We start from the raw sequence: 24,999 nt of genomic DNA on the forward strand, positions 1-24,999 counted from the left end.
GCCTCGCTGAGCGGGGGGAGGAGAGGCTGTGCCTCTGTCTCTCTCAAACCATAAAAAACCCAAAGCGTCTGTACCAGGAGGTTGCTAAGAGCATAGTCACTTTGTCTCTTTACCAACCACCTTCCAGGGAGTTACAGGCGGGGGGGTTGTCAGTGCTGGCTGAGAGAGCGAGAGAGAAATAAAGAAACAAGAAAATGAAAGAAAAAAGAATGAAGAGTGACAAAAGAACATGGTAGCAAACAAAGGGCAGATCGAAAGAGAAAAAAAAAAACGAGGGATGCTCAGAGTCAAATAAAAAGAGAAGGAGAAATCTCAATGAGACTGGAGAGTGAATGGGATGAAATGACATGAAACAGATGAAATAAGAAAGCATAAAAGAAAGGAAGAAAGAGAGAAAGAGACTGCCTCAGTGGGTGCTGGTGAGCTGGCTTGTGTGCAGACGGCCCTACGTGTCGGACATGGAGCCCATGGGGGCTTCGGTGGGCTCCATGAGCCGGTACTTCTCCTCCAGAGAGGGCTCGCGGCCCTGCAGGTGGATGAGCGGCTTGGTCTGGAACATGCCGCGGCCGCTCTCCTGGTTGCGCTTGTTGTAGATGTTGAGCCGGTGCTCCAGCTCAGGGCTGGCCTTCACCGAGCCCGCCGGGCTGGGCAGCTTCAGGTTCACCGGGTCCACAGCCATGCCCTTCTGCGCCAGGCACGAGTCCTCGGACAGCGAGGAGAGCAGCTCCTTGACCATGGTGCTGGGATCGCGCGTCGCCGTGGCGGTGCCACCAGCCCCGAGCTGCGCCAGCGGGCTGCAGTAGGGCGGCGGGCAGTAGCGCTGGGCGCTGTAGTCGGTGGACGTGGAGGCCTCGCGCACGGTGGAGCTGCAGTCGGTGGTGGAGCCCAGCGTCTGGCTGCTGGGGCTGTGCTGGCGTCCGCTGAAGCTGCAGCTGGACCGGGACATGGTGGCGGCCGAGGAGGCCTCGCTCACCGAGCTGCTGCATGTGCGCTCCAGGCGGCTGCCGGACGCTGCGTCGGCACTCACCAGCGACGGGGGCAGCTGGCTGGGGTTGTTGGGCAGGTGCACGTCAATGGCCGCCGTGGTGATGACCCGAGCCCTGGGGTCAGGGATGCCCACGTCTGTTATAAACATGGTGGGATTAACACACAGAGCAACATGCATACATGTACCCCCAAACACAGACCACATGTACAGTACATCATGGGGTGAGCATCTGAGAAAGAGACCACACAAAGACATTTTTATTTAACCACATTCTGGATTGAGAAGGTTACTTTTGGAATGTAATAGGTTACAGATTATTCGCTACACTGTTAAAAATTTAATAATGAATGGATTTCAATTATTTGATCAAAGTAATGTATCTTCTACAATGTAGTACTTTTTAATTGGAATACAAGAGGCAGCACACTTTTTTTAAAACAGAACCAATTGTAAAATACAAAAATGATGCCAATCAACATATTCTACATATTAGCTTTACAGATTTGTGTCTGAAAAGAAACTATTAGGATGTAATCTGTTTGTAGTCACCAACATTTTTATTATCAACTGTAATTCAATTAGGCAATTTTCTCACTAAACTGATTACAGATACATTTATTTTGTCATTTAATTACATAACTCTTGTTTCATGTAATAACTCTAAGGTGTTTAAAACTACAAAAGAGATTAGGTGCTAAACAATTGCACAGTAAAAACGTATGGCTTGTGATAGGGAAGGAACACTTACCACTGCTTGGCTCACTGTAATACTGACTAATGTAATTGTTCATGTCATCTTGTGCAACATGATCTGAAATAAAGCAACAGAAACAATCCATCAAAAAAATAATATACATCAATGACATATTATTGTAGCAAGTCCTGCAACAAACAAACAACCTTTTGATTTCCAGTGTCACTTTCTGTGGAGAACTTACAACAGTTTGACCATGTGGACATTTCTCTACAGCTAGCCAGAGCGTCACAGAGACACTGTTAGCACGGCTCCAGCAGGCTTCAGTGCCATGTAGCTGATTTTTCAGACATGCCATTTAACAATGGGGCACATCATTTGGGGGTGGTGGGGGTTGGTTGGGTGGTGGTGGGTGGTGGCAGGATTGCCGTCTCGTAGTGTGGTCATCCGCTGGGTGAAAGGTCTCATGATACGCTTGGCAGAGTGGAGCGTGGCGCGCACTAAGTGCCATTCCGAGTCCCGCTGGAGCCGGCTGCGTTTATTTAATTCATTTTTGGCCCTGAAATATTCATCGCACACTGCCCCCAGAGGCGAGGCGTAGCACACTAAAACGCCACCAAGACAATCACTCCGGGATGAATAACACATGAGTGCATGAGCGGCAAGAGCTGCTTAAAAGGCTCTCCGACACACTACATTTCTCCCTTGGTGACCTCAGAGAGATGGAACGAGCGAGACATAGAGAGACAGAGAGGAGAGAAAGAGAGAGAGAAAGAATAAGTGAGTGTATATGAGTGACAGACAGAGTGACTTAGGACCTGCATGGGATGGAGAGAGAAAAGAAGGTAAGGGAACATAGAAGAAAAGAGAGGTGGGGAGAAAGGGGGACTGCATGCAGAAATAGAGTGAGTGGAAAAACAGGAAACAGCAGCAAGGAGGAAAGCAAGAGCAAGTGAAAATGCAGACAGACACTGAAGGAGAGACGGATATAGAGAGGAGAGCACAATATCAGGTGATTTAGTGGCTGTGTGTGTGTGTGCGTAACTGTGTGTGTGTGTGTGTGTGTGTGTGTGTGTGTGTGTGTGCGTGCGTGTGTGTGTGTGTGTGCGTGGGTGTGCGTGCGTGCGTGCGTGTGTGTGTGTAAGTGTGTGTGTGTGCATGCGTGCGTGCGTGTGTATATGCGCTCGCTCCAGGCTCCAGGCTTAGCAGATCAACTCTGCCGCTTCTCTGTTCTCCTCCCTCTCTGAGGTTTATGAGCCATCACTGGCTGACGACTTTATGACTCCTTTATTTATTTTCCCAATCTTTATGTGGAATTTTAGGAATTCTTTTTTTGTTGGCTGGGGGAAAAAAGGTTTACCCAGGGACTTTTTCAAATTACATCCCCGCACCACTGGTGCAAGATGATACTCTGCTGTGGCAAAAGCATGGCATACACAAATAAACACACGCTTCCTAAAAAAAAGACCCTCAATTCTACTGCACTGGCCAAGGACTTGCGTCCATCTGATGGACCTCAAAACCTGATGGACTTAACCCACCGATGTAAAGACAGGCCTTTGTTTTGCGTTGGTTGGTTAAAGGGTCTTGTCCTGTCTCTGCGTGCCTTGCTTACTTCTAAATGCTTATGCAGAGAGGCTCGGAGGGGTTTAAATAAGAGATGGCCATTAGTGTCGGCCCCTCCAGGCATCCCCCGACCCCAGCCATCTCCCTGGGGCCCTCCCCTGAGGCTAGCCCCGCTCTTTGACAGACCCTTTTTGTCCACATGCTGTTTCGATGAGGGGAGAAAAAAGCCGCAAGCTTGCTCCTGGTGGCCACATTCCCCCCGCAATCCTCGCGGGGCCGGCGTGTTAGGCCTGTTGCGAAGGCTGTTGTGGTTTTCAGGTGAAAGGAACAGATGTTTGTGCCATAGTTGACTACTCTCGCACCGGAACACACACACGGCCCAATGCACAGAGCACTCCTGTGCGTTTGTGTGTGTGTGTGTGTGTGTGTGTGTGTGATAGAGAGTGAGTGTGTCCACAACAGCTGCACCCGCCGAGATTCCTATGTGACCTGACATGGTGTGAACCACACCGCACTCCTGCGGTTTTTCCACCGGATATTATAAGGCCCCTCCAATCTCGTCATTAAGCCCAGCTGGCGGGTGGGTAGCGGTATTGTCTCAGTGCTTTGGAAGCGTAGGCTCAGGGAGGCGCGGTGGGCGGTTTGTTTCCGACTAGGCCTGGACTGATTTGTTATTCATGCCTCCTTCTGTGCCGGCATGTTTACCGCGTTACTCCCCGGCCCCACACCGCTGTTTGTCCCCCACAGCACGGCTTTGTGTTTTTGTTTGTTCTGCCGTGATTTGGCGTGCATAAATAACAACGACTCCTGTGTCTTTCAGAGAAGCTAAATGTGTATTTCTGTCCACAATGACTCTCTTCACAATGAGGCCATTGGGGGAGTCTGTGATGGCACTCTGACAAGAAAAGAACAAATCTGTTCAGTTTGACTTCTGCCATTCTCCTTCACATGCGGCTCCTCTCTCTTAGCCTTTCCTCTACTGCCAGTAATAGCAGAAGGCTAATGATAATGGGAGATGAACCACTGTCGGGCTCCAGGGAGCGGTGGCTTGGAGTGGGCTAACAGGGAGAGATAAACGAGGGGTCCCTGGGACACACAATGCCGGAATGAAGGTTAACACCAGTCAAGTAACCCAACCAACAATTATAACGCCATCAGGTGTAATAGCGTTTGAATGCACATTTGATTCATTGTTAACTGTGTTACAGTAAAGGCCAGTCACATTTATAAAAGTCAATCACAAGCATAAACACATTCAAATGAATAGGAAAAAAGTATAAAAACTGTGAACATGTATGTATGTATATATGGTATAATTGTATACACTGCAGTTTCTGTAAGTGGGCTGCGTATTCCATGAATGAGGTGCTCCCACTCCTGCTGTAGTTTGCCCAAAGGTTATCCTCCTCATTGACATTACAGACCCCTGTAGTACTGTGTCAGGTGACCTTGATGACTGTGGTTCTCTGCTTAAGAACACTGTAGATGATTATGGGTATTTACTAGAAATATACATATAGAAATATATACTATAGAATAAAGCATATATTATAGATATAATAAAGAAATATAACTATAACATAGTCTACTCTAACCAACACAATGGAATTTGGATCAAATCTGTGAGAAACCAATATGTGATGTTACTGAATTAATATAGAATTTTCTGGCTGTAAGAGGGTGTGTAGTGCAAACCCAAGAGGCTGTGGTGTGGCAGTCACCTGCGGATGGGCCCGGCTCTCGCGGTTTGACGCGGCCCTCGCTGTCGGAGCCCCCAGGGCCGAGGCCGTCCATCTCCTGGAAGCTGCTGCTCTGCTTGCCCCAGACGTGATGGATCTGCATGGCCGCCTCACGCTCCGCCGCCAGGTCCAGGTCCTGCTGGGCCAGGTGAGCCCGCAGCTGCCTGATCTCAAACTGGGGGCGACACGGAGAGAGGATGGCAAAAATACATCCAAATGTAGCTTAAAATAAAGAGATCAAATACCCTTATTTTAAGAGTATCAAAATAAACTGCAAAATAGAGTAGTGACACCATGTATCAAACATTTTTCAAAATACTAAAAAATACTCTTTAAAGGGAGCATGAAATCACTTTGCAAAAAATCCATTCCTGTCTATTTAATGTATTTCTTCAGTACACTGTTTATGAAGTGGACAGTGTTTAAAAGCAACAGTGGTTGAGAGCAACAGCTTTTCTCTGCCTACCTGCAGATGCCATAAATCTGCAAACAGTCAACAGATCAACTATGCAGCTGACCTGCCTGTCACATCTCATAGCCTGCATACTGTATCAGAGATGTACTCAAGAAGTCACAACTGAACTTGTTAAGTGGTACAAACTAACCACTGAACCTACTGAGAGCCACATAATTTGGGCTTAAAGCAACCCAGTGCAGTTCTATTACTTTAAAATAATGACTTCAAACTCATGGCATATACTCGCATATAATCCAGAGAATGAAGTCTATGACATTATCAGTGCATGCCCAGAATGCTTGATACTGCTTTAGGTGATACATGGGACAGCTTTATGAGCATGGTAACCACATAACCGGTTTCATGTTTTTCAATGTAATGATCATGTTAATTTGACTACTGATGATTCAAGTTCTCAAGAACAAGTTGCCCAATATCAAAAGGAATATGCCAGATCAACAATACTCAAGGCCTGGAACATTGGCGTGGTGTACAGTCAAAGTTGTTCCAAAGTTCACCAAAAACAGGTTTATACAGTGCATATATGGAAAGTATTCACAGTATTTTACTTTTTCCACATTTTGTTATATTTCAGACTCATCTTAAAATTGATTCTTTTTTTCTCATCAATCTACTACAACACTCCACAAAAAAACAGGTGTTTGGAGTGTTTTGTAAATGTATAAAAAATAAAAGACTGAAATATTCCATATACATAAGTATTCAGACCCTTTGTTATGACGCTTGTAATTGATCTCTGGTGCATCCTACTTCTATCAATGGTCCTTGAGATGCTTCTACAACTTGATTGGAGTCCACCTGTGCCTAAATTAATTCACTGGACATTATTAGGAAAGGCACAGATCTCTTTATATAAGGTCTCACAGTTGATGGTGTATGTCAGAGTGAGCCACAAGCCACAAGGTCACAAAAGCCACAAGGCCGAGAGAATTGTCCTGCAAGACAGGGTTGTGTGAAGACACAGATCTGGGGAAGGATACAAGAACATTTCTGCAGCATTGAAAGTGCCCAAGAGCACAGTAGCCTCGGTCATTCTCAAATGGAAAAGTTTGAAAAAACCAACAGTCAGTATAGCCAAATACTACACTCCCCAATAATCTACTAAGAATGTGCGCAGAACATATAACCACACCAAACTAAGTAAAACTCACCAGCACAAAACTAGACACCAGAGTTACCAATACGCCCAGTGTGTGACACACTGTCAAACTCAAAGCACCTGTACCTAGTACCTATCAGAATTCACTAAGTTCCTTCGCACAGACTTGGCCTTGAGGCTCATCTCTGTCTTGCCTTGCTTGGACATGACACATCGCTCACCACCATGTTTTATCCCCTTCCTGGGAAAAACAACATTTGAGTCAACAGCCATGTAAGTGTGATGCAGAGACATTTGCTCCCTCAGTATTGATCCAGGGCCCTTCACTCTCTAGAACAAATGTGATTGAATATGTTATCTGACTGAGCTCCCCTGACGACGGCCATAACTAGCCTGTCTCCAGGAGAAATGATGCCCCATGCTTCACACACACACACACGCACGCGCACACACACGCACACACACAGACACAGACACACACACGCACACACACACACACAGGATTAAGTGATCTGTCTGCACTGTCTCCTGGTGGGCATCACATCAGAGGAAAATGAAGATCACAAGTCACATACAGTCTAGGTGCTAGTGAAGCGCAAAACCTTGAGACTGTGGACTACAATTTGCCATGTTTGACTACAAGAAAACAGTCAAATGTCAAAGAGAGTAGCAGAGAGTACATGAAATGAACATGAAATGAATTGATACATTTCCCTTATATCTGGCATGTTCATTTTATTTACTTTTTTCATTTTACTTAAATAAAATGTCAATTTTTCTCTTAGTACATCATTCTAACAACCTACAGTTTTGAGTCATTCAGTACTGTTCAGGCCTGCTAAGATATACACACATAGGGCAATTTACTGTGGGACGCAGCACATCCATTACAGTAGCAGAGCTAACATCTCAGCTAGTGATGCATTTTCTTCATGCTTTCTGAGTGAGACGGGCAGGGCCAGCAATACTATACAATTAAGTCTTATCTGACATGTTTGCAAAGCAAACAAACAAACACCAAAATGCCAAAATAAAATTTGCCGGGAAAACAAAAGACTTTTGCACACCTCTTCTGTACAGGAGTAGACCTGAAGTTAGAGAACTTAGAGACTTCTGCACATTGTTTCTCTTGGTCTAAGGACCAAAACGTTGGTTATTAAATTAATATTAGTATTTGCAAGAGAAATAGTATGCGGGAGTCTCTAAGTTTCAAAATAACATTTGCCAAAAGTTGTCTTTCTTAAAAACTCTGCATCATTGACAGGATATAAATAAATGACAAAAGGGGAAAGTGAAGTCAAAGGTCCTTTATCGCCATCTAGTGGAAAGCTGTCACTTTTTTTAACATCACCCGCCCCTCTATAGGTGAACAGAACACAAAGGGTAGGACCAATCAAGAGTGAGTGGAGTGTCTTAACCCTGAGATGGCCACCCCAGGAAGAAAGGCAACCCAAACACTGGATAACAACAACCTAACTGACAATGGAGATACAGAGGAAAAAAAATGTATTTCAGAAAATCAAGGAGTCCTGATAAAAACACCCGCAAGAGAGCTTAAAAAGAAAAGAAATGACGTGACTGGAGACTGGAGCTTAGAACATCATGACATTGACTTTTATCACTGCTGATATTGATCAGTTTGCTAGGGGTTAAACAGTCAGAAAAAAAGAATACTATCCGACTGTCTGGAAATATATCTGATGATGATAAGAGCAAACTAAATAAGGGTCAACAATGTTCAGTTAGTCAGTGATTTGAAACGCAACAATATAACACTAAGACAAGACAGAAACCGATTATTATTTCCACCCCTGATATCCAACAAAAACTGGCACATTTACAGTTAGCCATTCCTGGTTACTTCACCACCACCTTCACTGAGATCTTCTCACAGCACCGGGATTAGTGTGTGCTTCACCTCACTGTGTGTTCACTGTGTGCTGAGTGTGTTTCACTAATTCACGGATTGGGATAAATGCAGAGACCAAATTTCCCTCACGGGATCAAAAGAGTATATATACTTATACTTGTTTATACTGTAACGCCCTACTCTTTAGAGTCTCAGTTTACAGTATGTTCAAAATTCTGCTGCTATAGGGTGCTCAGCCATACCAGCTGGGATCACATCACCTCCATCCTCCAGCAAATACACTTGCCCAGTTCAATACCGCATCCAATACAAAATCATTCTACTTGTACACAAATCTCTCCATAATTGGCCCCTTCACAACACTATCCACCTTCAAAACCATACTGAAAACACATCTGTTAAGAATGGCTTTCCCCTCAGCCACTTATCTTCTTCTCACTGCGTCATAACTGTTTTTATCCTTGTTTCTTGGTTTTTTCCTTTTATTTCTGTATCACCTCCACCCATTATGTGCAGTCCAAAACACAAAACACTCTCGACAATATTAATACTCTACACTCAACTGTAGTCAACACTTTACTCTAGACAATATTAACAATTTACACTACACTGTACACTTGTCTTAATATTAACAATATTAACACTCTATCCCCGTGAAAGAAGAAATACGCATTAATGATTGGCTGATAGGGGGGCTATTAATTCTGTATTTTGGGACACCTATGAAGTAGATCTGGTAAAAAAGAAAAGTTTAATCATTGTTCCAACTAACAACCATAGCATACAACGGTTTAACTACAAATGTACCCAAACTACCCATCATTATCCTGGTCAGTAAGGGAAGAAAGTAGTACAACTGAACAAGTGGTAGTACAACTGAACTATATGTTTCATTTGTGTGCTATAAATCTACCACTAGTCAGAACGAGGCCCGTATTTGGGCTGAGTAGTTTCATATAGCTCTAAGATGTCTAATTTCCCAAAGAAAGAATGTGTGGGATGATCAACTTCTGCTAGTTTGTTGAATCTATTTCAAGTTAGTGACGTTCGTTTTGTTTTGTTTTAGCTTATTAATGTTATTTGTTTTGCTGTTGCTGTTGAACTTGTTGTCTCTGATGACCTCCACATCCCAGAGCAGGATATAAATAGGTCCCATTCTACACAGCCATGATGTTGTGTATTCCATGGTGGCTCAGATCAAGATGACACTCCATATCAGCCTTACTCTGTTGGGCATGCTCTGCTCTCAAGGTAATGTGTTTAGTCATGTCATGTCTTCATGTAATAGATAGATAAATAGATACTTTATTGATCCCCAGGGGAAATTCAAGAAATAGTTTTAATAGTTTTGTTTGCTAGCGTAAAAGTCTAAGCCTAAAGTATATCTGTATTTGTGTGCAGAGGTGAAAGTTCTTGTGTCTATATTTAAGATTGGACTGGGTTAACATCATAGTGATGGCCCATTGTCTACAAACACAGTACGATACTGTAGAGTGTGTTAATTATGTGAGATGTAGAGGTAATTATGCAGGATATAAGGGTATATGAGACGGTTGGGCCATCAATGTCAAATGTCAATGTCAAAAATAATCTGTTTTGACATCCACCAGCGGAAATTAGTGACTCTAAATGCCATGTATGATTTCAACTACACATTGCCTTTTATGTGATATATAGGATGTCAGACACAGATGTGTAAGTCATTTTAGTCATTCACAGGAAAGGATACTAGAAATGACAATGCCTTCCAGACCTCCATATTATCTGTGTATACTTACAGTAGCCTTGTAGGGCTGTACAGTACAATAATAATTTTATCTAGCAAAATGGGCAAGATCAGGGAAATAGTGGTAAAATAAGAGGTGGGTAAACTATGAATTCTGTGATGAGGGTGAGGTGGACTGTGACATGCATTATCGGATTTAAAAAAAGGCATTCAGAACATGTTTGATGTGGATGTTGATGGTGGAGGTTATTGTCCAATGTTTATAACAATACTGGTGGTATTACATGGTTCCTAGAGTGTTGATGAGTATACATATTGTGAATGTGGATAATACAGTGAGTTTTTTTAATGTTAAAAGTTGCAATTGGTGAATAAACTCTTTTGAGAGGTGGATAAACTCTAATAAAAGGTGGATAAACTCTATTTCTGACATTTCAGAGGTGGTTAAACTGTGTTTACTTGCATTTAGCCTCCACTACATCCCTGGGCAAGATGATAGAGCACTGTGATGAATCAACAGAGAACTCCATGAGTCACTTAATGCTGATCAGATATGTAAGGACACAGCATGTTATGACAGTATGCAGCACAGATAAAACAAAAGCAGGCACAATGTCAAGACCTAGAAAAGCACTCTGGAGAGACATCATGTTCTAGACAATATCTTATGTATAACAGTTTTGTTGACAGCTTAAAAAAAACATTCTTTACAGTTGTTCTTTTGTTGTACACCACTATAATGCTTACTCGGCCTAAGCTCATTGAACATTAAAAAAAATGATATCCGACATACGCATAATAGAGTTCACGCTTGCCAATCTGTGGTATCTGGAGTTGCTACTAGAGCTCTTTCAATGGCTTTTCAAGCCTCATTTAAAATCTTTGAACTTTGACTTTTCCCTGGGTTGCTGTCATGGTTGAGCCCCTTGTTGTTACTTCTCATGAGGAAATAACTGTTTGAAATAATGTATCGAGCATAGAATCAATCAAAGAAGCCTAATGGGCATTTAAATGTCAACTGCTGCAAATGCTATCAAACTAGGGTGTCTTACACCATTGGACAAAAAACTTTCCCTCTTCTTTCACAAGTCATAACTCTTTCCTGGCTCGCTGGCAAGGTTGGAATCCGTGGATCTTGTTGTTACTTCTGGTGAGGTAAGGGCCCAGTTGGTTCTTGCTGGTCTCACCTGACCTGACAGCTCTCTCTGTGTCCTCAGCTGCTGGACTGATCTGTAACATGTGTATACCGAACGCCTCGGGACTGTGCACAGAAACCAACGTGTCTTGTCCTGAGGGAGTGTGCAGCGGGGTAACTGCAGGTGCATACACAGGTAAGACCACATGGATTATGTCATGAGAAATCATAACTGTTCCTAGTTTTTTTGACAATTTATACTGGAAGTATTGTGTCTTATCGCTTTGCTTTTGAATTAAAGCTGGAGTGAAATTACATGGCACAGCCATTAGGAACTGCGTGCCGTTTGACCAGTGCCTCAATGCCTCGGTGAATTTTGGGATCGCCAAGATAGTCTTAAACACCAACTGCTGTTCTACAGATAACTGCAATACAAAGATGCCTCCAGGTATACACTGATACACCCAAACAGCCCTAGTTATATATATGAGAAATATTATACACTGTTTATACTATACATAATATTAGGCCCCGAGAAACTTTCATTGCCATACAAGTGTACACACAAACACACACACACACACACACACACACAAAGACACATTATTACTGGTCGCACATGGCCTCTGCTATACTGACATGTTCCTAGTTAGAACTATAAGGGTAAAATGGAATTTTGTTTCAGAGGTGACATTGAACACTCCCAATGGAAATAGATGTTTCACCTGCAACGAGGACTGCTATGAGACACTGACTTGCGTTGGAGATGAGGATCACTGTATCAAAGCAAATAGTGAGTTACTTTTCTTTTTCTTTTTTTGCGAATGAAGGTGGTAGCATTATTTTTGACTTATATATATATATATATAATTTAAATTTCTTTGTGTTGCCAGCTAATGAGAACGGTCAGAAGATCACTTTAAAGGGCTGTGCCACCAGCACTGTGTGCCAGGGGAAGATGGCGGACCAGTTACAAGACCTGGCATTTGGGCTAGAATGCTGCAAGGGGGACCTGTGTAACAGTGCCTGGAGAACGTCAGGGTCGAGTCTGGCACCCCTGTTGGGCTCCTTGACCTGCGGCCTCTTCCTCCTCCGCCACCTCCTCCACTGAGTGGCCTCTCTCTGGTCCTCCGTGTTCTGTCCACACCTGGTGGCGTTCAGTCCAGATTCATCAAAGCTACTGCAAATGCCTTCGTCTCTGAATGTGTGCTAATGACCTTCCATTAGCCTAGAGACTCTCTGGCGAAAAATGACCAGCTTCCTGTCAGCAGCAGTATGTCAATCTTATTTGGTGCCATTACAATCATTCAAAAATAATAATCAAATGTAATAATTAGGTCTGGTGAGTGACATAATAAAGGTATACTATGCAGTTTCAGGTATTTTTAACGACTCTAGAGCTCCCCCTACAGTTGCAATGTATTTATATTTTACTCTGCCATTGCAAATAGCCTATTTTTCATGGCTTATTCCCCCTGTACACAATGAAAATGCTTTTGTTGTAGAGGTGAAGGACTAACAACAGGCAAAAATGATCTCCAAAGAGCTGCATCTACTGACAAGGTAATGTGTCACGATTCTCGCGAGATGTCTCCAGATCGGCAATTCTTGAAGTTGCATTGCTGGTTCTCTTGGTAGCGGCTCGCTACGGCTATGCTCTATGGCTATGCTAGGAGTAGGTGAACGATTCCCCTTTTACAATTTTGTTTACCATCAAATTGGCTTCATAGAGGTTATATTAAGGTAAAAATAATCTTGCATAGTGCATAACATGATCCTGCGTTTTTGTTTTATTGGCCCATAAACTGCTATGGCCATGATTGTTATTTCTATTTAAGACTGTTAATTCTATCTGAGGCTTTCCTTGCATGTGGATGAAAATCAGATATTTGGTTACACTTTACTTGACAGTGTCGACATAAGAGTGACATGACACTGTCATGAACGTGTCATAAACAAGTCATAAACGTTTATGACATAATGCTTCTGTTATTAAGTGACATTTGGTTTTTGTCATAACAAGTTAAGGTTAGGATTAGGGTTAGGATTAGGGTTAGGGTTAGAGGTTAGGATTAGGGTTAGGTTTCATGTGTCATGACAGTGTCATGTGTTCACGAAAGTGTCATGTCACTCTTATGTCGATACTGTCGAGTAAAGTGCTACCTGATATTTTTCGTAATATCAATCAATCAATCAATCAAACTTTATGTGTATAGCACCTTTTGTACAAGGTTGCAATACAAGGTGCTTCACAGTGATGTTCCGATCAGTTTAGTTCAGTTTCAGATCAGAGAAATAAACCAGTGTTTTGGGGCACTTTACAGAGCCCTGAGCCCACAGCCCCACCTAGAGCAAGCATTAAAGCAACAGAGGCAAGGATAAACTCCCTTCCCTTTTAGGAAGAAACCTTGAGCAGGGCCTCGGCTCATGTGGCGGGGGCTGGGGGCTGGCTGAGTAGGGTGGTGGAGGTAGTTGCATAAGTGCAAGATAATATGCTACCTGTTGCACAATTAGGACTATTATTAAGACATATTTCCCAAAACACTTCCACTGTGTTGATGCTTTTTGGCACATGCTTTGCATAGTCATTTTACAGTACTGCCCTCTAGTGGCAATAAGTCTTATAAGTTACAATAAGTGATAAACAGCAGTTTCAATCCTGTTTTTCACCTGACGGATTTAGGTTGCTGTCCAGCCTTTTCAGCACGATCTTATTTTCTAAAAGGTTATTGAAAAAACACTTCATCTTTTAGGTCTAGATTAAATTAGGTAACTAGTACATAATACTAATACAGTAAAAATACATGAAATACAGGGTTGATTACAAAATTTCACGTGTTAGTTTCAGAGCATTAAAGAATCTAGACCCAGCTTTTATATCAGTGACCACTGTCTGCCAGATCGTCTAATAAACTCCTATTCACTGCCCCCAACAGTTGTTTAAAGCACAAAGGTGACCACACTTTTTCTGTGGCTGGGCCAAAGCTGTGGAACAGTGTCCCTTTACTCCGTGTACAGTCTGTTCCCACCACTACACTAAAAGGCTCGATGGTGTTTTAAGCCCCCAACGTTGTCTTCCAGGCAGCGCTGCCACCGTCAACTTAACCCTTAGAACCCTAAGCTGTTTTTAGGGCATTTTCACTACCTTTATTCATAAGGATTTATTCTGGTCATTGTAAGTGCCACACACACATATTATATATTCTTTTTTTCAGCAGAGTCTAGGCTATCTGCCATCATTTCATGTATTAGTACTAGCATTGATTTTATTTAGATTTTCAAAGAATTAAAATATAAAAAGCTTATTATAAAAATTCTTATATTTTGACATGTATCTCACCACAGCAAGCTCATAGGTCTACATGCATTTCACGTGTGTGTGGGGCAGACTGTCCTGAATCAGGCAATATGATTGCCATGTTGGAGGGATACTCTGGGGCTGAGCAATTTACAGAAATATGTGGTGTGTGATTTACGGAAATAAATGCCATTTTTTATTTAGTCATGAAAAATTACCTTTCTGCGCTCCATATCTATGACACGAACTGATCTGACCTGACTTGACCCGAGTTTGCGTGTTAGTGTGTTTGAGTGTGCCTAGGTGTATGCACTCATAATGATTCTCAACTTTTTACTGCATTGCCATGAACAAAGTAAAGGCAAAAAAGGTGTTTCTTTGTTGAACAAATTGGGATGCAATGTGAGCCTTGAATTGGATGCCATGCAGGAATTTGCTAGGATGGTTTGCCATAGAGAAACACGATAGCGTTAGATTATAAACATGCTTTGCCACAAAAACAGACAAAAACGTGGGGTAAGTCCATTATATGAAGTTATTATTTTGCTGTCACTTATCAATTGTATCAATTGATAGCTCTGTGTCTCCTCTTTCATCTGACATGCGTGGCATATCTATGCGATCACGGGTTCACGAGTAATTCAAACGAGAGTAATGGGTGTGCAGGTGAACACAGAGAAGTATAGACTGTAAATATGATGCAATTTGATTTAATTTCATGATTTTTTTTTATTTTCATACTTGATCGTACAGACAAGTGTGTAGTCTCTTTGGAAAGCCCCACTTCTGTTCTGTCATGCAATAAAGGTTTCATCTCGCTGCGATGAACAGTTCCGGAGCAATGTAACAGAGAAGAAAGGGTGTGTTTTTTGACGCACTTTGCGTCAATCGGGTTCTAAGGGTTAAAGGCACCTAACCCTAACCTTAACCCATGCCTAACCCTAGCGCCTTCCAGGCAGCGCTGCCTTGAAGACAACGTTGGGGACATAAAATACCAAGACCACACTTAAAGCACACCTGTTCTTCCTTGATTTTTAGAATGTTGTGAATATGCTGGTATATAACTATATTTACAGACTCAAAGTCCAGATAAAAAGCACCAATATGCATATGCCTTTCGTTAATGTGGTTTGTATATTTTTGTGCATTTTATGTTTTTCTCCTTTTTCTGTTTTTTTCTCTCTCTTTTGTAAAGTACTTTGGTCAACCACAGGTTGTTTTATATGGTGCCATATGAATGAACTGTTACCCAATTGGGAGCTTCTCTTTTTAGTTTAAATCACCCCCTGTGCCTGCACTGGTTCTATTTCCTTTGGTCAACCAATGGCATAGGTTGTTTTAATATCTTATCAACCAATAAAGGAAACTTAGATCATGAATGAACTGGAGAAGCTTGGGAACACCCTGCCTCTGTAACCTTACTCATCTTATCCTGGTTCTGTTTTTATGGGTAATATGAATGAACTGTTAAGGAGTCAACTATTATTAGGTTACACAGGTTGTTGGCAAATCTGTGTGAGGCGCTCCAGCTGTTCCTCCCGAACGGCTTTGGCCTTCTCATACTGCTGGATCTCCATCTCCATCTCCACCTTCACCTGCAGCACGTAGGCTGGACACAAGACAAGAGAAGTGACCACACATTAGGACATGAAGCATTATCTTTCCATCAATCAACCAACTAATCAATCAATCAATAGTGCCCTTCATACAGTTGTAATACAAGGTGTTACTTATACCACACAATATAAAAAAACAAGGAAATGTTACTGTATAAAAGAAAAAAAACATGACATGGCTTGGAGACTAGTGCAATTGTATGATTCTATTGACAACAGTTTTTGAAAAGCATGAGATTTCACAGACTATAAACAGTCCATGGACTGTTCTGAAATAAAACAGCAATTGAGAACAACCATTTCACCTAAAAACTAGTTTAGAGAAAAGACTAAAAATACTAAAAGGAAAACAGCCGTTATCTTCACAAGAATGAAGCATGGGATTAACAAGTAGCTCTGCTTACGTAAAAAAGTCACATTTTTAGCAAATGGCGCATGTTTCCTGCTTATTTTAACAGCACGACAGACACTTTGCGCTGTAGGGCCCTAAAAATAAGAGTGTGCGTTTCCAGAGCGGAGCAGCTGATTGTGCTGGTGTGAATAGCAGTGATGGCAAGCTGCTGGGCGCAGACAGGGTGTCTATTACAGCTCACGGTGGGAGCTGTGCTCAGATCTGCTGGCCCGTCTCCACACTGCATCTCTTAATTAGACTCCACCCGCTGGGCCCCCCCATCACACCCCCCTACACCTGCCAGCCAGCAGCTTGGCCTCACACACCCGACACACACACACACACACCAACACACACATACATACACACACACACACACACACACACACATACACACACACACACACATACACACAACAACACACACATACACGCAAGATACATGCACAAACACACACACACAGGCGCACTCACACACACGCGGACACAGACATACACACACGCACACACATGCAAGATACATGCACAAACACACACACACAGGCACACACAGTTGTACACACATGTTTATGGTCACAGACCACACATGTTTATGGTCACACACACACACAGGCACACACAGACGTACACACATGTTTGTGGTATAGAAAAGTGGAAGAACTTTATTTTGTCTAGTAGGGATGTCATTAAGACTGCTGCATCTCAGCAACACTGCGTGGAATGAATGAGGCTTCTGTCAGAACTGTAGATCTGCTCCTATGTGCTGTTTAGTCATGTTTCAGTAGTGTCTCCATTGCTAGCTGTCTCTTACACTCATGCGATGATGTCATAGTTGGACATGGGCATGAAAAGCTCTCTTCGGCCACAAGAGGGCGAGACTATACATAGATCAGCACCTCCTCTCTCAGTCTGCGTCTTGATCTCTCTCTTTTTTCTCCTCTAAGTAGAATAATGATCATATTAGCATTTATACTGATATTGTATTATGTCTAACAGATGTGAACCATGAGTCTTTCTAACTTGCGTCACAAATGTCTGGTAGGATTGTCAAATTCAACCCTGAATGTATGTCCCAAACTTGTAAAACAATTAATGACTTGATGTTGGAGGTGTCAGAGTGGGCTTACCACTGGACTGGCAGTTTATGGTTCTATTTCATCATGGTATTCAAAGAGACCTTAGTTGAAATGGGAGGTCTTGACTAAAGGCTGAAATCGAAGTCTGGAAGTTTGACTCGAGACCAATGACCAACTATGACTAATACCAGCTGTCATGATGGAGAGCTTGTGAGTGAGAATTGCCTTTTTTCCCCTAAGTAGCTAGGTGGTGGATTTCCATTCCCCCAGGAGGTCATCATTCACACGGGACCGCTGTGCGCCTGGTGAGTCTCTGCCTGCCTGCTTAGCACGGCGTGCGCCACAACCTACTGTCAGGGCAAGAGAGGCAGCGTACGCAATGAAACCTCTGAAGGGGAAATTGAGTGCGGATCAGCCCTTTTCTGCCCCAGTTCGCCTCCTGCCTCTCCAGCTGAGGCTGCATTCTGACAAAGTCCACTCAATAAATCAAAGCCATTAAAAGAGGCAGGTAAAGGGCTGAGGACTGGAGGCGGCGCTGGAGGTGAAAGTCAATGGGCGAGCGAGCAGATGACGCCCAGACGACTCGGGAAAGGCAAATGGGAAAGACGACTAATGGGAAGGCACTCGCTCTCCCGTGTGGGGCCTGCTCAATGAGCTTCAATAGAGAGGGAAAGAAACAACAGCAAATGACACAGTGTTATAGCTAAAAGCTGTCTGTGAAAAATGAAATGGAAACAGAAAATGGAAATGTCTTGAATAAATCATGCACACAATGACTACATACGCACGCACGCACACACACACACACACACACACACACACACACACACACACACACACACAAATACACACACACAGCACAGCATACCAATATACATGATCCAAAACATGTCAAGAATGCCAAATGCAAGGCAACACAACTTGTGCATAACATATGGCAGCTCTTGGCAGGTGAAGCGACCCTTAGATCCATCCAGCGCTCTACACCGGCACTATTCCCACCACAGCAGGGGGACAGGACGAGGAGCGGAGACAGAGCCCAGTGGCAGACGCCGACTGGAGTGTCAGCTAGTGTGATGTGAAGTGTTTATCCACCCCGAGATGGCCCTTGTGATGTAGGTGAGTGGGGAGCAGAGAGGGTGTGTGTGTGTGTGTGTGTGTGTGTGTGTGTGTGTGTGTGTGTGTGTCAGAAGGGGTGGCAGGGCAGAGAAGCTAATGTGTGTTGTAGTGTGTGTGTGTGTGTGTGTGTGTGTGTGTGTGTGTGTGTGTGTGTGTGGCTGTGAAGGAGTTGATGAGTGTAGTGTGTATGTGAATGGGATAAGAATGAGGGTCACCAGTGCTGGCGATCGACCATGCATACACTTGCATTAATAAGAGCTCTGGTCAGTCATTATAGACATTATGTTGCTCTCATCGTTGAAGAGGGAGCTCAGAATCGATATGAATTTTAATGGGGCGGAGGCCGGCTGTGCTGCACACTGATCATCTATCAACACACACACACACACACACACACACACACACACACACACACACACACACACACACACACACACACACACTCTCTCTCTCTCTTTTCTCATCTAATTTGAAAAATATTGAACCTGAAATATTACTCATGTAAACTTAGAAAGGCAATGAGTGAAACTACAGAATGAATGTTATAAGCCCTTTCTAAATGTATATTACTTGCATTTTATAGTGCCATGAAAAGGCTTTGTAAATCACATTCCCTAGACAATTACAGTCTGTTCCATGAAATGCTTTCACGTGAATATTTAGGTATTTAGGTGATTTATCTAATACTATAGGACAAATGAGCAACAATATAAAAATCATTACCGGTACTAAAATACAAAATCCATACTAACAGACCATATCAGACCACTTTAAAAACAGCACAAGAGCCTGAATAGTCCAGTCTGTCTGATGCAGTCTTGCTTGAGATGAGTCTTGCATTATTTTTTTGTTTCAAATAAAACTAAATAAATAAAGAGGACTTTTCTCTATAAAAGTAAAACCATAAACATAAATGTTGAAGTTTGATTTAGACGGGCATTTTGTAGGCCTACTAAGGACTGAATGGCCTCACCTAACTACAGCTCTAGTGTGCTCTCACATACTCTCAGAGGGTTTGATATATTGATAACCATATATGGACTAGAGCCGTACCAGGCTAGCGCCTCTAATGTTTCTTCATAACAGAAATCAGTAGCATAATGTTAAGCACAGACTACATAGCAATTTGCAGCTGAAATAACTTTCTCTCACTCAATAGGGAGCCACTTCAACCACCTTCTAAAGTCCTTTTACAAGGAAACACTAACATATTATAACCATGGCCTTTTAAAGAATGCTTATTTTCATTGAATAACATTAAATCTCTATGGCTCCATCTCCATGGCTCAGCTTTAGTTTAGCATGTCTTCCAGCAGCTGTTATCTCAGAAGAAAACCCTATTCAAACCCCAGATATGACCATGGCTGCCAGTTGGTTTGTGCTATGTTTTATTACAGCTATACTGCTGTGAGGGTCAGTCCTCCCATTGATGCCCACTACTGTCCTCACCGTCGATGATCCGCTTCACTCTCCAGATGCGGAGGGTGATGATGAGGCTGATGGCATCCCAGGGGCTGCTGGGGCCGTTGGCAACTGTGGAGGCCACCATTGGGGCCAGGGAGAGGACAATGACCGCACCGTCAAACACCTGAGGAGAGAGGAGAGGACACGAGAGGATCAGAGGGGCACTCTGGCTCAGACATGAACACATTAACGCTACAGTGAAGGCCATTCACAGGTGCACATGGGCATGGGAAGATACACATGGAGAGCAGATTATTGTCCTGCAGAAAGGACTTCACAAACTGGACATTAGAGTTGGGTATTATTAGATATTATTATTAGATATTAGGTATTATTAGGTTTTATTAGGTATTATTATTATTATTATTATTAATAATAATAATAAGAGATATTATTAGATATTATAGAGGAGACATAAGAGCATGTCAGAGGTGAGATGATACCATGTATACCAGCATGGAACACAAAAAGACATCTTCAGCCATGAGCCAGGATGAGCCAATGAAAAGACAGGGAACAGATGGGCATGGTAATAATGCTTGAATAATGCACGAACAACCAGTGTAATTATCATGGTAATAAATATGTAACAACAGCCACAATGTTAGAGAGTATATTGTCTGTATAACACACACTGACCAGTGTACTCTCAAAAAATCGCCCTGGAAACCTTTGATACGTAAACCTAGTGATTTATTTCATTGACTGCTACATTACGTACTCTCAGTCTGTGGACCGAGCTCACCATCAAGGACGAGTTGGACAGAGAGAAAGTGGGGCCACGATGGCATCCCAATAAGTCAAAAGACTCTCCTAAACACCATCTGTTACCATAAATCAGAGGCCGAACAATGGCTAAAAAAACAGGAGACGGACTGAGATAAAATAGCATGGCCCTGCCTCCAGCTCCCAGGCTGTGACATTGTGAGCATGACACTGCAGCAGCAACACAGGCGAGCGAGAGACAGAGAGAGAGAGACATAGAGAGAGAGAGAGAGAGAGAGAGAGAGAGAGAGGAGTGAGAGCCAGACATAGAGAGAGGGAAACAGAGAGTGAGAAAAGAGGGATAGAGAGAGAGGAAAGAGAGAGTGAGAAAGAAATTTTGTCCAAAATATTGACTATGTACAGACTCAACGAGCACAATCTGAACATTGAAATAGGTAGAAGGAAACAGACCTGGTTACCAAGAGAGGCCAGGCTATGCCACCACTGCCAGAAGAGTAAAATAAAAACAGAGCTACATTTTCTAACAGAATGTCAATTTTACAAAGACCTCAGAGAAACCTTCCTTACAAAAGCAAGTAACATACGCCCTGAAATTTTAAATGAAAATAATGAGGGTAAGCTAAAATATATCCTGGGCGAAATTCCAGAAATCGCACTGGCAGCTGGAAGATATGTACGAGCCTGTCACGAAAGACGAAATGCAACCGTAAGCCAGTGATTACACCCCACTGTTGTTTATCTCTTTTTTTTTTTTTTTCTCCAACCAATTTAACTATTCTATTAACCTACTTTTTCTTCCCTCTATTATTTACATTATCATGTTATTATTGTTTTTTTATTAGTATAATTATCATTATTGTCTCCTGTTTTGATTACTCCATGTGTTTTTTTTTTTTTTATGCTTTGGCAATACTGTAACTTGAACAGTCATGCCAATAAAGCACATTGAATCATGAATCATGAATCATGAATCATCGTGAGAAAGAGAAATAGAGAGATAGAAGGGAGACATGGAGATGAAAGATGGGGAGAGAGAGGGGGGCAGAGAAAAAGCAAGAGACTGAGATAGGAGACAGAGAGGAAGAGGAAGAGTGAGAGATACAGTAGATAGGAGGGAGACAGAGAGAGAGAAAGAGGGAGATACAAAAAGAGTTAAGAGAGTTAAGAGTTAAGGGAGACTTCCATCCCCCCCCCAGTCATTGCCCTCTCCCTGTAGATCTTACCTCAACTTTGTTCTCAATGTAATCCCAGATCCCCAGCACCACGATCCTAAACACAGTCTGAGAGAAGAGAGGAGAGAAGGAAGAGAGAGAGAAATAGTGAGAGAAATAGAAGAGAAAAGAGAGAAAGAAATTGAGTAGTGGGACAGAGAAAGACGGAGAAGAGACGAAGGAGAAGAACAAAGAGAAAGTAAGAGGAACCTGAGAGACATTAACAAAAGGATAACCCACCAGAGAGAGAGAGAGAGTGGGAGAGAGAGAGAGTGGGAGAGATGAGGGAGCATGTATCACATTTCACATTTTAGTCCTTCCCATCAAGATCACAAGATATTGACTGCAAGTTTTCACAACACATGCCACTGCAAATCCAGTGTGTGTATGTGTGTTGCACACATATGTGAGAGGTAAAAAACTGATTCATGGCCCACACGGCCACTCGTGGTGTGTGTGTGTGTGTGTGTGTGTGTGATAAAAGTATATCTTGCACTTTAACGCAATTGACTTCGCGCAAATCGCTTTGTGGGCGGATTTGGGCGCTGTTTCTATTTTACCGGCGGAAAATTGACTGTTGCACCCATGGAGGTATTATGGTGGCGCCCAACGCAAATCTAAAATGGGGTGGTCTGTAGCAGCTACATTATTCATGGGTGTGGTTTGGGCGTAACATGCAATAAACCAATCAGAGCGTCATCTCACATTCCCTTTAACAACAGGCACGCTTGTTCCATAGCTGATTGCTATTATGATGGTGGATTTGCCAGGCGCAACCAGGAACGGTTCACAGTGCTATAGTCAGTTTTGCTATTGATTTTTCTTCGACAAAATGTAATACAGAAATGTCACTTTCCGATGTTTTGGGATCACTCTCACTAAATCACGAGCTTATGAATGCATGGTGATATTTTTGCAATGTAATCTAACATTACCTCACTATAGACAATGCAGATCTGTCAGATAAGCTCTCCTCTCCCGTGCTGCTGCTGGGGCATTTGGGTTAAATGGAATCGGCATGCAGTTTGTCTCATTAAGTCCTCTAATATTTCCTAATTTATGTCATCAACACATCCATGATTCGTGGAAATGTGTTTCGCAACACAGGCCCTAAGCAAGCTCCTGCAGGTGTAAGCTACGGGCTGTACCTACCAACAGGCAACGAAAACACTTTCCAAGTTGACCTAACTTTCCAACTCTGCACAGTATCCCATTAACTGCATGACAGTGGGCTATTTACAATATTTATTTTATGTAAAGTAGAGTTTGTAAACATGTTCTCATCAACTTAATGCACGCACAACTTTTATTTGAGCAGGAGAGAGAATAACAATGAATGGATGCAGCAACTACAGAAATTGTAGCGAAGGCTACTTGCTGCTTTCTTTTACTGTCTATGGTTGCTGGTTAACAGAACATAATAAGCTTATTTAAGTGACTGCAAAATAGGAAAGACAAAAGCGCAAGTATACAAAGTCAATTGTGCTGGTGTGCAAAATAGAGCCCTAAGTGTGCTACTATGCACTCTATACCAAAACAGCATAACTTTAAATGTGGCCAAGCATTGTGTCATTCTCACAGCATGTAAAACACAGATTGAAATAATCCAGCCAACCTCGCTCAATCACACAAATAGGTTTTCTATTTTTCCGCAGCGGTGAACAGCATCCTTAAAGAGAGAGAAACACCCTCACACCTCAGCATGAAAAAGCACAAACTGCTGTTGTAATTCAGTTTCCTGTCATGGAGGGGAAAAACGCTGCTCGTAATTCATCAATGACACGCGGTATTTATTAACAATGCCCATGAAGGGAGGAACTCATCCACACAAGTGAAGGAGATGAGCCATGCTGCACATGCTGACTCAGGCTGCTCCAGACCTCCAGCATGATCCCAATGGACCCAGCTCCACTGTGTACTATATACCTCACAACTATTATTTACACACACACACACACACACACACACACACACACACACACACACACACACACACACACACACACACACACACACACACACACACACACACATACACAGCCATACACAGCCTCCCCATTGTTTGTTACGCCTTGATATCTATGTATAGAATGCTTTGTGTTACAAATAAATTAAGGCTTACATACTTACTTACTTTCTGTATACAAACAAGTACACCTACTTTACTGTACCTAACCACCCCCTCCCACACACACAGACAAACCCATTCTGTATGCCCATTGTAAAATTACATTACAAACTATTCATCTACATAAAAGCACTATAACTCCATCTGAACCCAACACATACTGTACTTCATTATCATTATGTTTAACCTGTCCTCTCCAAACAATATTTTGCAGTACAGTATTCCAGCCCACAGCTCCCTCAGCCACACACTCCCCTGGGGAGGGACAAGCCACTGCCTTCCAAACCAACCAGTAAAACACCGTTGGACAAACTTCAATAAGAGTGAATGGAGTGAGTGGACCAGCACGAGCAGACCGCAGCAGAGGAAACAATGACAAATGCTTCCGTGTCCGAGGACATGGCAATCAGTGGAGCAGCGGGCCCGACTTCTGACTGGTTTAGGGCGGCCATACTGCAGAAGCCATCAATCAGGCCTGCATCCGTGACAACCAACAAGGAAGTAAACATGACAGAAGGGAGAGCACTTTCACAGCCCCTCCATAAAAGTCCACAAGCGTGCCAATTGGGACGCAGCACACCGTAAGGAGTGGGAGGAGTGGGGTGGGGGGGGTTGAATGCTGGCTAATAACAAATGCCCTCTGAAGATGCCACTTCTTTCAGTCACAAACAATTA

At 42.8% G+C, this 24,999-nt stretch overlaps 1 protein-coding gene across 1 annotated transcript in view; it reads right to left on the reverse strand.

Annotated features, from left to right (window-relative positions):
* Window positions 1-176: 176 nt before the first annotated feature.
* The window catches only part of tmem266 (transmembrane protein 266), a 70,760-nt gene continuing 45,937 nt past the window's right edge, over window positions 177-24,999 (reverse strand). Inside the window, exons 7-12 of the mRNA XM_048256447.1 lie at window positions 22,209-22,265; window positions 20,245-20,383; window positions 16,090-16,202; window positions 4,970-5,162; window positions 1,737-1,799; window positions 177-1,122 (exon numbers count right to left, since the gene is read on the reverse strand). Coding sequence (XP_048112404.1) covers window positions 446-1,122; window positions 1,737-1,799; window positions 4,970-5,162; window positions 16,090-16,202; window positions 20,245-20,383; window positions 22,209-22,265 — 1,242 coding nt within the window. The 3' untranslated portion in view covers window positions 177-445. The remainder of the gene's footprint in view (window positions 1,123-1,736; window positions 1,800-4,969; window positions 5,163-16,089; window positions 16,203-20,244; window positions 20,384-22,208; window positions 22,266-24,999) is intronic.

This window comes from Alosa alosa, chromosome 11, assembly GCF_017589495.1.
Source record: "Alosa alosa isolate M-15738 ecotype Scorff River chromosome 11, AALO_Geno_1.1, whole genome shotgun sequence".
NCBI lineage: Eukaryota > Metazoa > Chordata > Actinopteri > Clupeiformes > Clupeidae > Alosa > Alosa alosa.